Source organism: Sciurus carolinensis, chromosome 8, assembly GCF_902686445.1.
Source record: "Sciurus carolinensis chromosome 8, mSciCar1.2, whole genome shotgun sequence".
NCBI lineage: Eukaryota > Metazoa > Chordata > Mammalia > Rodentia > Sciuridae > Sciurus > Sciurus carolinensis.
The window spans coordinates 66,729,873-66,746,264 of NC_062220.1; the positions used below are offsets into that span (position 1 = coordinate 66,729,873).

The 16,392-nt window shown below is 45.5% G+C and overlaps 1 protein-coding gene across 1 annotated transcript in view; it reads left to right on the forward strand.

Annotated features, from left to right (window-relative positions):
- Positions 1-15,916, forward strand: part of Cdhr3 (cadherin related family member 3) — a 67,641-nt gene extending 51,725 nt beyond the window's left edge. Inside the window, exons 14-20 of the mRNA XM_047559923.1 lie at positions 557-807; positions 2,777-2,958; positions 5,939-5,952; positions 7,293-7,324; positions 8,995-9,043; positions 10,754-11,066; positions 15,406-15,916. Coding sequence (XP_047415879.1) covers positions 557-807; positions 2,777-2,958; positions 5,939-5,952; positions 7,293-7,324; positions 8,995-9,043; positions 10,754-11,066; positions 15,406-15,415 — 851 coding nt within the window. The 3' untranslated portion in view covers positions 15,416-15,916. The remainder of the gene's footprint in view (positions 1-556; positions 808-2,776; positions 2,959-5,938; positions 5,953-7,292; positions 7,325-8,994; positions 9,044-10,753; positions 11,067-15,405) is intronic.
- Positions 15,917-16,392: the final 476 nt, after the last annotated feature.

Below are 16,392 nucleotides of genomic sequence, written 5' to 3' on the forward strand. Positions count from 1 at the left end.
AAGGAGAGGCACATTGTCTCTCTCCTCTCTGAGAGGACCCACTCTCTCCCTTGAGAGTTCCCCTTACCCTTTTCCCATCCCTTCAATAAACTTATTCCTGTTACTCTAAGCGACATGTCTGAAATCTCTGACTTGATCACAAGAATTGGGGTTTGAAGAGGGAGTCTTTGTGCTGCCTCAGTTTCTCAGAATGCCCCAGCTCTGTAACAGTCTGAGTGTGAGTTATATGTTACTGCTAAATAAATAGTGGATTATAAGCTAGCGGGGTCTGGGGGCTGCACTATGTTATTAAGTCTCCTCCACCTGATGACACCTAGGATGTGTGCTGTGGTCCTTCTCGACTCATCCTCGTTGAAGCCACTCTGGTTGTGAGAGTTTCTTTATACTAATGAAACTCCAGCACAGCCAAGGCCTTTAGCATATCACTGACCCAGCTCTGGTGCACTGGAAACGAGGTCTATCTTCCAGTGTGGACGCTCAATGCCGTTTTCTTCTAAACCTCTATCTGCACTCTTTTCTTCCTTTTATCAACACCCTGGCATCACATCTAATTTAGGCAACATCAACAATCACTTCACCTTCTCTCCCAATGCTGGCTCCAATGTCACACGCCTGCTGCTTGCATCCCGCTTCGACTATGCGGGTGGCCTTGATAAGACCTGGGACTACACACTACTTGTCTACATAACCGATGACAACTTGCTGTCCGGCAGGAGGAATGCGGAGGCTCTTGTTGAAACAGGGACGGTGACGCTGAGTATTAAAGTCCTTCCCCACCCGACCACGATCATCACCACCACCCCCAGGGTAAGCACTTGGGGACCTAGAATACTGAACCATGTGCCCTTGTGGTTTATATCAATAGAGCCATTTGACCCAGGAGAAGAGTGGGATGGGTTTCGAATTGAGGTATTAGACTGGATCACAGTGACCCAGGTAAGCCCTGGTTGAGAACTTGGACCCCTAGAACTGTTAATGTTACATTCTGATTAAAAAAAGAGTGTGTGTTTGTGCAAAGACCTGTGATAAAACAGACTCTGACCATCGATGGTGCTGGTGACACAGGAGCGACTTTTCATGGACATATGGCCAGGTGCTGCCTTGGAAACTTCATAGCTTATTCGGACGAGCCATTGGGAGTCAATGTCCATGAAAACAGGTAGCTAGCTGCCAGGTACTCTTCACTTCTTTTGAAGAGTTACTGGGTACCAAACTGTATCCTATTCCCCACCTCCACTCCAAAAAAAGTTTATTCAATCTATCAATTTTGATCTGATGCTTATAAGTACCAATCACTTCAGTGACAAACACTGCTCTCCAGGAGCTTATAGAGCACATCAGAGCATCACAGTGTAATCCCAAGACCAGCAGCCTCAGCATCATCTGGAAGCTTGTTAGAAATGCAAATTTTCATACCCACTCCAGATTATTATGATGACTACCATTATCATTGTTATTGATATTATTTCGTGGTAATGGGGATTGAACCCAGGAATGCTCTGCTACTAAGCTACATTCCCAGTCATTTTTTTTTTTTTTTACTTTTTATTTTGAGACAGGGTCTCATTATATGGCCTTGAACTTGCAATTCTCCTGTCTCAGCTTCCTGAGCCACCACACCCAGATTATTACTCATATCTCACCCAACCATGACCTCCAGGGAAGGATGCTGGAACCTAGAATCCTTAATCCCATCTTTAGACCTATTGAATCAGAAACTTGGTGGTGGGGTCCAGCAATCTATGCTTGTAAGGAGCCTTCCAGGGTATTCTGATGTGCATGAAAGGTTGAGAGGCACTTAGAAGGGGAGACAGATTACAAGAAAGTACACAAATTAATAAAATAATTACAGATTGTAGTCATTGTTAGGGGAAAAAAAATAGCAGGTGCCATAGCAGAATCAGTGTAGAGAAGGAAGAGAGAACCTTGGAATCTGATAAGTTTATCTCCCCTGCCCCTTGGAGGAACTGGTATCTTCTTTTGTCCCCTTTCCTTCTTTTCCTAGTAAAAGCTGTCCCCTGGTCAGCAGCCCTGCCATATTCATAGCATGCCAAAGGAAGGTGATTGGAACCTTAGAAAATTACCTACCAAAGTGGCCAACCTGCACCTGTCAGTCTTCCTGAGAGCTGGGTGCTGTTTCTCTCTCCTGTGCTCAATGGGTATGATCCCCCCGTGAGTGGAGACAAACAGCAAGCCTAAGGACTTTTTGTGTGGTGGGAACTCGTAGGCTCTCTTGAGAAAGAAATTGCCACCATTCCTGGGCTTAGAGTATGACCCAGGTGTGGCATCTTCATAGCTCGTTTGCTGTGTCTCCTGCTCTAGGAAGCAGATGCGGAACTCGAGGCTTCTCTGTGATAGCAGCCCACTCACCTGGCAGCGACAGCTGTCTCCCGTGAACGCTGAAAAGCCTACGAGGTGTTAGAAAAACAGCTTTTGTGGTTCATGCCTTCTCAGTGAGAGACAAGGACTATATTCGTCCCTGGATTATGCTGTTATTGCAGAAAATCAGCCAATGGATGTTTTAGCTTTGGGGAAGGGGACAAGAGACAGAATGAATTTAGGCCTGGAATTGCTTTTCAGTTCTCTAATTTTTCTGGGTTTTGGTCTATGTTTTCAACGACTATAAATAAGGGATGGGTGGAAGCAAAAAGAACAATGGCAGGTAGATGTCAATTTAAGAGCAGGAACAGAGTGGAATGAACACTCGACACAGAGTGCTCCACGTCAAAGACGCGACCACCCTCTATCCACACTCTGTTCTCTGTTGTCTTTCAAGCCCAGGATCACTTACCAGATCTTCAGGGAAAACATTTACTCCCCATCCGCGTGGTATGTGCCTTTCGTCATCACCACCGGCTCCATATTGTTTCTGGGTCTCCTGGTGTCTCTGATCATCCTGTTGGCCAACGCCACCCGCAGACACTGTTCCTGCAAGACTGGGAAGGACAAGAAACCTCTGTAAGTTGCTGTGGGCTGGGATTTCCTCAGGATTTCTTGACAGAGTAGGATTCCTGGTGTGACAGAGGGAAAAGGAGATAGGAAGGAGGAATCCCAGCTGCTCGTGGGCCTGGTGTACCCTCCTTGTCATAGGTGGGACCAGGAAACCATTCCCTGGACTTTCTCTGGCAACCTGCCCTGTCCCAATCCCAATTTCACTGATGGGATTTCAGAAAAATTGGACTGTCAGCCTTTTGGTGACCTTGTCCTGGATAAAAGCCTTGGAAAACTCTATTGTGAGTAGTAACAGAATAAACTGTGTTCATATTTGTAGAATATTAACAGGAGGTGATGGAAGTAAAGGAAACACAGAGCAGATAAGGGAATTAAACTTTTGACTCTCGTGATGCAGTTGGGCTTGTGTGTAACTAAACCATCATTGTTCTTTGCATGTGGCCCCATCTCTGGCTCTCAGGAACTGTACACACAGGCCAGTTTTCTCTCCTTGCTGTTCTCACCTGTTGACACATGGGCCTCTTATTACATGTGACAACCTGTGGAGTGTCCTTTCCTGGCTAAAGTGAGGTAGTGGTGTGAGCAGGACACTGAATTATCACAGACTTCTCCCAGAGCCAGTTTCCTTGATTCTCGGTAACTCTTACAGTTTGAGCTTGGTGGGTCTGAGCTGGGTTCAAACCTTAACGCTACCATTCTGAGTTTGTGGCATTGGGCAAGTGATAACCAATTAAATCATCAAATTCAAAGAATGCACTTGCACTGTTCCCTGATATGTAGCAAATGTTTAAAACATCATAGCCACATTTTAAAATTTTTATTGCATTATTTTTCACAACTAAGACCTTTCACAACTAATATCTAACAGTTTAGATTCTAGATTCCAATTTAGCTTTGCATCCAAGTATCTTAGAATAATGGGGACTCCGAGTCTCAGGATTTCTCAATTGCCAAAAAAAGGTGTGATAACACTTGTCTGTTTTTTAAAGATTTTTTGTTTTGGGTACTGGGGATTGAACTCAGGGACACTCAATCACTGAGTCACATCCCCAGCCCTATTTTGTATTTTACTTAGAGACAGGGTCTCACTGAGTTGCTTAGTGCCTTGCTTTGGCTGAGGTTTTTTTTTTGAACTTGTAACCCTCCTGTCTCAGCCTGGAGAGTCATTGGGATTATGGGCATGTACGACCGTGCCCAACTTAAAGGCATTTTAAGGTTAACTATTGACTTTCAAATAATTTAAAATCTATGGATGAAAGATTATATACAAGTAAAAGGGATTAGCCTATAGATGTGCATTGCATTTTGCCATATTTATTTGGGAAGTTGCTATTGGCAAGCTTGACTTCAAGGTAAGAAATCCTTGAGCATCTGCTGAAATCAAAAGAGGCATTTTTGTTTGGATTGTACTCACAATTTGACTTAAAAATTATTCTAGGCCTGTTTCAGTGGTACATGTGTGTAATCACAGAGGCTTGGGAGGCTGTGAGAGGAGGATCACAAGTTTGAGGCCAACCTCAGCAACTTAGTGAGACCATCTCAAAAGAAAAAATTAAAAAGGGCTAGGGATGTGGCTCAGTGGTAAAGCTCTCCTGGGTTAAATCCCCGGTACCAAAAAGAAAAAAAAAAAAAAAAAAAAAAAAAAAGATTCTAAAAGAGTGACACTTGAGCTTGTAGGGATGGTGTTGTCCTGTGGTGGGATTTGGGTAGAAGTTCTTGAAGGAAGTAATCCAATAGACACTGCAACTCACATGTAAATTAAGGTTAAATATTAAATATGCACCTTGAACCTGGTGGTTTTGACTTACATTCTAAATACTGTTTCCAGCATGGTTGACTTAAGAAAGAAAGACTTGCTAGAAATTCATACTCAGACCTGGCCTCTTTAGAAGTTAGTTGTACCATGTGACCACCAGTATTTGTTAAATAGCAAAGAATAAAATTAGAATCACAGAATTATAGAATCCAAGTGTATTAGTCAGGTTTCTCTAGAGGGACAGAATCAACAAGAAGTATGATTATAAAAAGGTTTATTTATTAGCTTGACTTACACAGTCAGAGACTGAATAGTCCATAATGACCTTCTGCAGGCTGGAGAGTTGGAGGAACCAGTAGCTTCACAGTCCAAGAGGCTAAAACCTCAGAACAAGAGGGATCAATGATGCTACCCAAGTCTGAGACCCAAAGGCTTCTGGAAACTCCCTGGAGAATCACTGGCAGGGTCCACTTTGCAAGAGTGAGGGAGTGAGAATCTGATATCCTCAGTGATTGCAGAAACCAAGAACCTATTCAAGAAGAATTGAGCTTACATCTGCTGCTGCTTCCTTGTTCTTCCAACTTTTAATCCATCCAAGCTACCATCCTATTGGATGGTGCTGCTCATACTTAGGGAGGGTCTCCACTTCAGTTAGCTGTCCCACATGTCAGTCATTCCTAGACACACCCTCACTGACATCCAGAAGTCTCTTAATCTTTGGCATCTCTTAATCCAATCAAGTTGACAATTCAAATTAATTATTACACCAAGGTTATCATGAGAGGGGTCTCAGAGTCCAGATCCAGCTCTTCATGTTACAGGAAACCAAATTTAACTGTCAGCCCTCAAACTGCCAACTATGAGCCAAGCCTCCTGCTCAACTGACTCTGCAGGAGAAAAAGGAACAGAAAGAACTGCCTGGCCATCTGACCTGGTTGATCATGTCCTTACCAGATGCCCTCAACTGAGTCATCATATTTCCTGAATTCTATAAGGCAATAGTAGTCAAAATTTCAAACTCCCAAAACCTCCTAAGGCCAAAGGCACCAGTGACAGAGTCACTTTGTTTGGAGCAGGGGAAGTAGCCAGGCCCCCATCCCTGGCCCCTTTTGCAAATCAGCCCCTGAACCCCAAGGAACACAGTTGCCCAAAGGACCCTATATTATCTTGTGTTCACCTGTGTGGACCACTTTCAGGTTCATTAATGCTCATTTCTTTTCTCTTCCACAGGGCAAAGAAAGAAGGTATGTACAGTGCTTATTTCCTTTGAGTTTTTTTTTGTTTGCTTGCTTGCTTGCTCTGTTGTACTACATAAAAAAAGGACCCAACACAGAGCCAAGTGGCACAATCGTGTGTTGGTGTTTTGAGCAGCATCCTTGTTGGTGGAATGAAGCAGAGAGCAGATGTTGCTGGAGCACAGGAAGGGCTGGGTGCCTGGGTGCCTGGGTGCCTGGCCTACTGGGGTAACTCACATGGGTCCTGCCTGCTCCCACCCAGGGTCATCTCCAGTCATTTCACCTTCCACACCTGGGCTTGTTCCCCCCTGAGTGGGGCAGGAATAAAGAATTCTCCATGTGTTAAACACAGTATCTACTCAGTACAGAACATGTTCTTTCCCCTTTTGAAAGAACAAGTGAGATTTTATTCTCAGACCGCAAAGGATTTGATCACTTCCACAAACTATTTAGGCCAGACTAGTTATAAAGGGGGGCCAAGGGCTGCCAGATTAGCCAGGATAGCTGAACAATTTCAGGAAAATTTGTAAATTGAGCGAGGTCCATCTGAAAGCTCCAGGCCTGAGGAAGTGTCTTGTCCCACCCCAGGTCAACAAGTTGTTGCCTGAAGGTGACCCCAGGCTGTGGGGAGAGACAGGACATAAAATTGAAAAGTATATTAAAAGAAATGTTTGCTTTTGGGCTGTGGTTGTGACTCAGTGGTAAAGAGCTTGCCTAACATGTGTGAGGCATTGGGTTCGATCCTCAGCACCACATGAAACAAAAAAATAAAATAGTTATAAAAATATCCTAAAAAAAAAGTTTGTGCTAGTCACTTCATCCACAGGCATGTGTTTGACATACTCGAAGCATGTCTAATGGGGTTCAAAATTTGATCATAATGGTTATTGATCATTTTAAGTGAGAGGATCTTAATACATGAAATTTCACAGACTGTTTCCAATCCTAGTTATTTTTTAAGATGGGCATAGAAGAAATGGAGAGGAAAAAAAAATCCCACATTATGAGCAAGTGTATCAACTCAATCTTTCTTTCTGATCTCTAGGGCTGTTTGAAAGCTAATTAATTTTGTAGGTCCCACAAATAACAATAAGCTAGAAAAAAGTTCAAAAAAATTGAAGTGTGTGTGTATTGAAAATATATGTGCATGTGTGTGCATGTGTGTGCGTGTGAATTTTTTTCAAGATGGGAAGCTGTCAACCAGCATGTCTGCAGTCGGAGAAATTCTTTGCCTTATGTGTAAGTCGGAGTCCAAAGCCTGTTTAGGGTAAATCTCATTGTGGGGGTGGAATTTTAAGGACAATTTAGTACCCAAGAAGCTTAACTTCTGCCTGTTCTCTTCCCTGCAGATGTGAAGAAAGCAAAAAGAGACACTGTGGTGGTAAGTGTGGTCAGCCACAGGCACCTGACTTGGGTGCTGGGTGGTGGCCTTCTGGGGGTGTTTGTCATTCAGGGAGGTGTGTGTATTTGGCCACTGGAACAGCTTGCTGTGTGACAAAGTTCCTGATAGAATTCCTTCCCCCGACTGAGCATGTCTGCTGATGCAGTTGCAGAGGGCCTGACTTTCACAGAGATTGAGTCGTGGTGTTTTGTCTACACCAGCTCTCCAGCAGAGTGCATTGAGGAGTGGAGCTTAAAGATCCTGACTGGCACGTCAGTTCCCAATGGAATTTCATTGTCTTTACTTTTTCCACAACCTTGCAGAAAAGTGATAGGGAGAGAGCACTGCTATGGTCCAGGCGTGGTTTTATTACTTAGCCATAGGGCCTTGGGAACCCCTCGGCCTCTTTGAGCTTTAGATTCCTCGTCAGTGAAATGGGAGCAAGGTCACCTGCCCCGAGATAACAGGTGGGGAAATAGGGTGAAAATTGTTGGGAGTCACACAAATGCAGTTTAGAGGGTGGCTGGAGAGTTACCCTGCCGCCTCACCCTTTCTCTCACCAAGTCTGCTGTCCTCACTGGGAATTGATGGAACTGGATGGGGATTCTCCTGCTTTTCCCCCATAACAAGACTTTGTTGTGATATCACACACGTGTACTTGGTGATTAAGGACAATGAGGAGGTCAAGGCAGTGGCCTGGAAGTTTTGCTGTAGGCTCATCTCCTTGGAGCTTGTACCCTCTCGTTGGTCTACAAATGGGGGTAAGAGGCCATCAGTGGTCTCTGAGGTCTCATTGCCTAAGGCAGGTCCCCTTGGGTGTGCCACTCAGAGATGGTCTTAGAACTATGCAGTACTACATTAATCCTCTAAATAAATAGATCCTCATGACTAAAAAAAAAGCCCCATAAAAAGTGGGGCTGCTTACCTGATCCAATGGATGAAACCCGTGTAAATCCCTATTTCCTCTCTTCAGAGTTGCACAAATGTGATGAAACCAGAGGGCTGAGAGGCCCTCTCTGCCTAAATACTGTCTTCATTAGCGTGCTGAAGACCCTGCCTGTGGCACCTTGACAGGGCCTCATGTGAAGGAAGAGGGTGCCTTGGGGTCAGGGACGGTGCGCTGGGCAGAGGCCAGGTCCTCGAGGATGGCACAGAGTACCGATCGTGGAGCACAGGGCTCAGGGAAGGCCTGCATGTGACCGTGCATTGGCCTACTCAAGGCGGGCAGCAGGAAGAGGCAGGAGTGCCAGGCTGGTGTGCCAGAGTCAGAGGCAGGAGCTCCCAGGGGCTCCTCTGTGCCTGCTTTGCAGGTCTGCCTACGATGATCTCACCAAGGCAACACACTGCCTGGTGTTTCTACGCTCTTAACCACCAAGTCTGGATTAAATGTCCACCCCACTCCCACCTGTGTCCCATAGCATCCCACATGTCTCCTCCCATAGTCTTTTGACTGCACTGTAGCCCCTGGTCGTCAGTGGCCAGCTTTGTGGGGGCAGCACCCACACTTGTCTTTTTCACCATGGTGTCCCCAGCACCTGGCACAGTCCCTATCACACAAATAAATGTCAAGATGCTTTGGGTGAGGAACCGGGCTGTGAGGATGAGCCCCCTGGTCTGGGGGCGGGGCAGCCGTGTAGGGTTGTGCTTGAAGCTGTCTCTTTTCTCTGTAGGAAACTGTCCAGATGAGCACGGTCTTTGATGGAGAAGCTGTAGACCCAGGTAATCAAATGGCAAGGCCACCCGTAAGAATGCTCTGCCTATGCCAGGCTGGTGTATGACCTTGTCCCGTTTCCTGCTCTTCACTCAGTTAATCCATCTGATCACGTTGCCTGCAGTGCAGCGCTGACACTCTTGGCTAAAATACAACAGGAGATCCACTCTGAGCACAGCTGGTGTGCAGGCTGGCAGGCGTGATCCCCTGCGGGTTTCCACCTAAGGGCTCACACTCAAGCACACGCCTCTCTTGCCTCCTGGCCGAATTCACAAATCAGTTTAGGAAACTGGTGAATTCAAGAACCCACCATATATATATATATATATATATATATATTTTTTTTTTTTTTTTTTTTTTTTTTTTTTAATTTTCCTGCTCATTGGAACTCCCTCCTCTCCCCTCATCCTTCCTGAAAGCTTCTAGTACCATCCTATTAGTAGGGAAAGAAATGGCAAGTTTGGCTTTTTTTTCCACCTAGATCAGGGCCAAGAATTTCTTCTTGGTTGGCAAGACGAACATAAGGTAAAGCTGGCCTGCAGACTCTCATCACCCCCACAAAATCAGCTCCAAATTTAGCTCCTTTACACACATCCCTCCACTTACAAAGGCTCAATTATAGACGTGAATAAAGGGAAGGAAACCAAATCCAGGAAGCAAGTGTGCTGGCTCTCTGCCACCCTCACATGCAAACCGCTCTGGTCCTCCTCGGAAGGAGGATGGCTCCTCTCCAGTGAGAAGCTGCTGCTGTTGGAATTAAATTTCCCTCTATTATTAGGTACTTGTTACCATAATGTGCCCACATTAGCATAAGTGCTGGTGGGATTCCGAGCGGAGGGGCCGCTCGTGCTGTACAGAAAGGGCAGGCGCTGGGGCTTGACTTAAACCCTATCTTCCAGATCAAAAGCTGGGGGGCCTTTGCAGTTTTTGTGTGTTTGAAAGAAGATTAAAAAAGAAGAAGAAGAAGAAAAAGAAGAAGAAATCTGCCAACGGACTTAATGTGAACAAGCACATCAATTAGTGTCTATGGGCTCTGACACAATAAAAATGGTTCCCTTGCCTTGTTTCCTATGGGGCCATATATGTGTGTGTGTGTCCACGAATCTCTACTAACCTAGCATAAACAAAAACTCAAAGTCTCGCTCCTCCTTACTTGATGAATTCCTTTTTGTTTTCTTTAAATATTTTTAGTTGTAGACGGACACTATATCTTTATTTTTTTTTAATGTGGTTCTGAGAATCAAACCCAGTGCTTCACACGTGTTAAGCACGTGTCTACCACTGAGCCACAACCCCAGTCCCAGTGAATTCCTTTTTCACAGCAGGCATCCAGAGGTCTTTAAAAACAAACCACATAAATCAGAACATAATGGGTAACCCCATTAGAAACCAAACCTCATTTATCTGATGCCCACGGGAGTTCAAGACTTACTTGAACTTGCAATTGACATGACCTCGAGGTTCTTCTGAGCCTTCTTATCCTTCCTATCCATGAGGTGTGGCAGGTTCTGCCCTTCTGGTTGGAGCTGCCTGGTTTGGGGAAGGCGCAGGCTGGTGAAGACTGTGTGTGCTGCTCACCAGCCTGCTTTCTCTCAGCGGTTCACACCTTCCAGCATGCCTCATTGTTTCTTGGCTGGCAGAACCAAGCGGGGGAGAGGTGGGGCAAGACAGAATTATTTTAATTCCTTGGTTTATCTGATTGTGGTTTTCTCCTCTAGTGACCAGGAAAATCTATCAATTCAACTCAAAAACTGGAGCCAGGAAGTGGAAGGATTCATTCAACCAAATGCCAGAATGGACGGAGCCCAGCCCTCAGGGAGCTGCAGTGGCCCCAGGCAGAGTTGCTGCAGCCGAAGAGTGGGAGGCATGGAGGAGCGTCAGCAAGGAAGGAGGCGGGCCTAGTGGCAAAGCCCCTCGCAAGGACATTGGCCCGAGTTCCAGAAGTGAGGACGTCAGGCCGGGCACCCCAAAGAACAGAGACCAGCCCTCACAAGCAGGACATCCTTCAAATCACAAGCAGAAAAGTAAACGGTGTGTAGTTACCAGGACCACCTAGCAGGAGGACAGGGAGGGGCGTGACCCTCAGGGGGCAGCCTCACCCTAAATCCCACAGGGGCAGGGGTGGGCAAGGCTCAGGTATGGAAACATGGGGCTGGCCCAGGTGTGGACACGTAGGCCTTAGGGATTCAGATTTTGAGGGTCCCACATGGGAAGACTGACAAAAGTTTAAAAGATAAGGTTTGATCACATAGTTGCCTTTTTTTGAAGTGGCAAAGGAGAAATTTCTCTCAGGGCTTCGAACTACGTGTGCTTCTGATCAGTGGGAACTGCTAATTTTTTTGGGAGCAGGGTACTGGGGATTGAACTCAGGGGTACTTAACCACTGAGTCACATCCCCAGCCCTATTTTGTAATTTATTTAGAGACAGGGTCTCACTGAGCTGCTTAGTACCTCACTTTTGCTGAGTCTGGCTTTGAACTCGAGATTCTCCTGCCTCAGCCTCCTGAGTTGCTGGGATTACAGGCGTGTGTCACCACACATGCCTGCTAATTTTTGAATGCAAAACTGGCTGTTTTTTCTTTGCATTGACCAACAGAAAGCTCTATTCAGTTTACCCTAGGAAGTGCAGAGGACTTCCTGACACACATTCCTGGCACAAACATCTGGTTTCACCTAATATGCCCATTTTCACTTACAAATGTAGTTCAACACCATATGCTTTTGTAAGTCACCTCAATTTTTTTTTCAAAAGCAGAGCAATGAAAAAAAAAGGTGAGTAAATAATGAGTTATCACCTGGGAAGAATAAAATACAATAGATGCCTTCTTTTATTGTATTTTTTATTGAGATGTAAGTTAAATTTGACAGAGATCTAAGGGGTTCAATTTGATCATATATAGATTTTTTTAGAGGCAACCACCATTCTGATCTTTATTATCAGAGGACAGTTTTGCAATTTTTAAATCTCATACCAACAGGATCACACAGAACGTATACTTTCCAGTCTGAATCCCATGGCTCAGCTTCATGTCTGTGGGGCGTACCTACGTGGTGCTGTGTAGCTGTAGTCCAGTTTTCTCCATTGTGTCTGATGCCTTTGTATGATTATGCCACAGTTCATTTATCTATTCTATGCTTGGGTGGTTGCTTCAGCACCCAATAGCTTTTTTTAATTTTTAATTTATTTTTTAACTATTGTGAATTAGCACTATGAACTTTCTAGAACTCATTGCTTCTGAACAGATACCTGGGAAGGGGATTGCTAGAGCAACTGCTGAATATTACCAAAGAGTTCCAAAGTGGAACTCTTTGATTGAAAGTTCCAATTGCTCTGTATCCTTGTCAACACTTGGGATTGTCAGGTGTTTTAATTTTAGCCATTCTTGAGCCAGGCACAGTGGTGCATACCTGTAATACAGCAACTTAGGAGGCTGAGGCAGGAGGATCACAAGTTCGAGGCCAGCTTCAGCAAATTATCAAGACCTTGTCTCAAAATGAAAAATAAAAAGGGCTGGGGAAGACAGGTGTGGTGGTACATGCCTATAATCCCAGAGACTTGAAAGGCTGAGGCAGGAGGTACAAAAGCCAGCCTTAGCAACTTAGCATTGCCCTAAGCAATTTAGTGAGACCCTATCTCAAAATAAAAAAATAAAAAGGGCTTAGTGACAGAGGGGTCCTGGGTTCAATCCCCAGAACCTTAAAAAAAAAAAAAAAGTCTTGAAATGAAGTCATTCTTTTCAAAGCTGAATCAACTGCCTTGCTGCTTCCCACTTCCTGTGATTGGAGGGCACCACAGGATTTGAGTGGAGCCACACTGGGGAGCTCTATCCACCTCAGACATTCACCTGTTGGCCTGGGCACTGAACTGAGAATAAATGGTATTGTGACAGAATAGAAAATGAAACTCTCCAGCGTGGACCTAAGCAGAGACCTCTGTGTCCTGCTCCCTGGCTGCTGGGGCCTGAGTCCAGTAACTATAAGACCCAGTGAGAGTCACGCCCACTGTGGCTGGGACATCAGGTGAGAACCCACAGGCCTGCAGCAGCCTGAGGGAGGTAGCAGGACCCTCAGCAAGTGGAGACCTTGGAGAGCGCTGGGGCTTGTTGACCGTGTGCCTGGGCCACAGCATGACTGAAGAAGAGAGACGTTTGTAAAACGCCCTGCTCTGGCCTAGACCAGGCCTGATTTATTAATAGGGGTGGGTTGCCAGGGAACTCCCTTGAATGGGGTTTAAATTTTGCAAAAGAAGGCTGAGCTGTTCATCTGTGGAGGTTAAAGTGGGTGAAGTGGCCGATTACCCGTTTAAGACTTTGCAAGTCTGTGGGGCCCCTTCCTCAGAAACACTCAGCTTCCATGCAAGTGAAATGAGGCTCCGAGAAGGCTGAAGGGGCCTTAATAACTGTTTATAAGCCCATTAAAGAAGATTAGCAGGAGGCGGGGAGCGGCTGTCCTTCCTTCTCCATCGATGGCAGGACAAGAGGGAATTGTGCTTAACAGTCAAAAGGAGAGATTGAAGTCAGGTTCTGGGAGGGACTTCCCAAAGACTGAGCTCTCCCTAGAGTTGATTGTCTTCCAGGCCCTAAGCTGAGCCCAGAGGATCTAGAGAAAGTAAAAGTGGCCTCAGGAGGCTTGGAAGAGAGAACTTCCACTGTTCCCCTTTTTTTGTGCATATTTGGCTAAGTGACAGAAGGGAAATCCAGGAGTCTGACGTTCAGGGTGGAGACCATCGGTTTCTAACATTTACCAGGTTTGAAAAAAAAAAAAAAGTTACCTGAATGAAATGAAGCAGCAATCTGTGTTTGCTTCCATTTCTCTCTCAAGGCCTACAAATCAACCATAGCTGGTGTTTATTTTCCCCATCCCGATTCGTCTTTATTTGGGGGCGGATATCTTCAGGGAGTAGAGGACTGGGGATTCATCATTGTTGAGGGGCTGAACGCTGGTGGAGTCTGAGGTTGGAGATATTTTGTGTGCTGCAGAAAGCAAAGTCCATCTCAGCAGGCCTGAGTGGAAAACGCACAGGGTTCACAAACAGAAACTGCGAGGTGGCGCTTGGGCGCCTCAGAGCCCTCTTTCACGTCTCTATCTGGATCGTTTGCCTTTTTATTTAATGTGTCTAGCGATGGCTGAGAGAATTAAATGACAAAATGAGTGAACATTGAAAATGATCACTATCGCAACATGTATTTCTCATTCGAAACTTAGAGTGTTGTGGGGTGGGGGTGCGACCTTCCATTCATTCAGTGACACTTCAGGAGCAGCTACGGCATGACAGGTGTGGTTTCATTAGCAAACTTGACAGCCCCAGATCCCTGCCCTTGTGGAGCTTACCTTCCATCTGCCACAGCTGAAGGTAGGTTGCTAAAGAGCCAGCCTGACAGATTCTGTTTCCAGTTCCACTTCTTTCTTGGTTCCTTGAGTTTCTATCTGAAAGATAAATTAATCTCTGCCTGGAACCAAACAGCAACAGCAGAACTTAGTGGAGAGCCCTTGTCTGAAAGTAGTGGTGATAGAGCCGGAGGACTGTTCCTCCACCTCTAAGATGGCAGCCCAGAGCCAGGTGTGACTTCTGTGTGGAAGGTGGGAGAGTCCTGAGGTCAGCGAGATAGTTAATCTGGAAGCCAGGCAAAAGGTCCAATGTCAGGAGACTCAGCTCACAGGAGACCCTCCTGTGTTTCACCTGTATCAGGGGCAAGATGGGACTCTGGTTCCAAACAAATCATCCAGCTAAGAAGATAACCAGCTCACTGAAGAGGCAATCAAGAGCTATCACAGTGGTGCCTGCCTGTAGCCCCAGCTCTCAGGAGGCTGAGGGAGGCTGAGGCAGGAGGATGGCTTGTGTCAGGAGTTCAAGACCCAGACAATACAGTGAATGCCTCTATCAAAACAAAAACAACCAAACCAAACAAACAAACAAATAAACCCATCAGTTACCACACAGACCCTTTTTGAGATCTAAATGAGAGCTGGAGAAAGTAGAGGAACAGTCTGAAAATATAACGAAGATCTAGAACCTGAAGGGGTCTTATAGGTGGAGATGAAATCAAAGGGGAAGAGCCATTATGAGCCTGGGCTAAAGCATTCAGAATCCTGTCTTCAGTTCATTTTCAGCCAGTATTTGTCTTGTGTAACCTGAGCTGGCCTCCAGGGTATGTAGCAAGCACTCAACAAACATTTGTAGAATCAGATTGAATCAAGCAGGCTTGCAGTGAGTTTTCTGCCCAGGTGTAGTAGAGTCAAATCTTTTCTAATTAGATCTAGATCAACATTACCATCCTTCACAAAAAATGGTGCGGGCCCACCCCACACTATTCTAGGCTCTGGGGATACAGCCATAAATACAACAACGTTCTTCTTGTTTATATTCTAGGGAGGAATGAGAGACTCAATATTCAACTGGATATTGGCTGGGTCACGTATAAAAATAGAACTCCAACTCCTAGCCTGCAGCAGCCTGCCCAGGAAACTACCTTGCTTATTATCTACAATCAACAACCCAGAAAGCCAGCCAGCTGTGATTTAGACTTGCAAGAAGCCAGATCTCTATCTCTAAAAACAATCAGGAAGCCCAACAATAACCCCTGTAACAATGGATCCCAAACGGCCAGGACTTGAATAATTGAAAGCTTCCCTATGTTTTTTTTTCCCTATTTCCAACTTAGGACCAACCAGAGAGAAACCAAAGGTAGACCAATCACCTAGGCTACCCTACCTCCATTTAGCCCAGGTCAACAGCTTGGCATCAGGGTATACCTGAAACCTTCTTGCTTTTCCACTGTGAAGTTTTCCCTCTCCTCTGCCTGCCTTTGGGTCTTTACCAAAACACCACCCAGGCTGACTCCCTTGCTATAGCAAATTAGAATAAACAGCTTTTGCTTTTCTCCTGTGGTTGGTCTTTGTTTATTTCTACTGGGATGACAGAGAAAACAGATTCGATATAGAAACATGATATATAAAAACGCATGCTACATATATGATATATAGTGTGCTAATTGAGGTAAATACCATTGACCAAATAAATGGGGTTGAGGGTCATAGAGATCAGGATGGTCATTTAAAGAGGTTGTCAAGGAAGGCCCCACTGGGAGGTGAGAATCAAGCCTGGAAGTGTGGGAAGGAGTCATGCAGATACCTGGAGAGAGCCTTCCAGGCGGAGAAAGGAAGGACAAGGGCAAGTTGAGGAACAGCAGGAGAAACAGCAATGAGCTGAGGACCAGGGGAGATGACTTCAGAGAAGGATGTGTGGGGAGACAGGTTCGTGTCTGTTCATGAGGGTGTTGAGGGTATGTGGTCTTCAGGGTGTGTGGGGTGAGGGGTTTACCCATGACCCATTGTCAGGACTTTAACTTTTACCCCA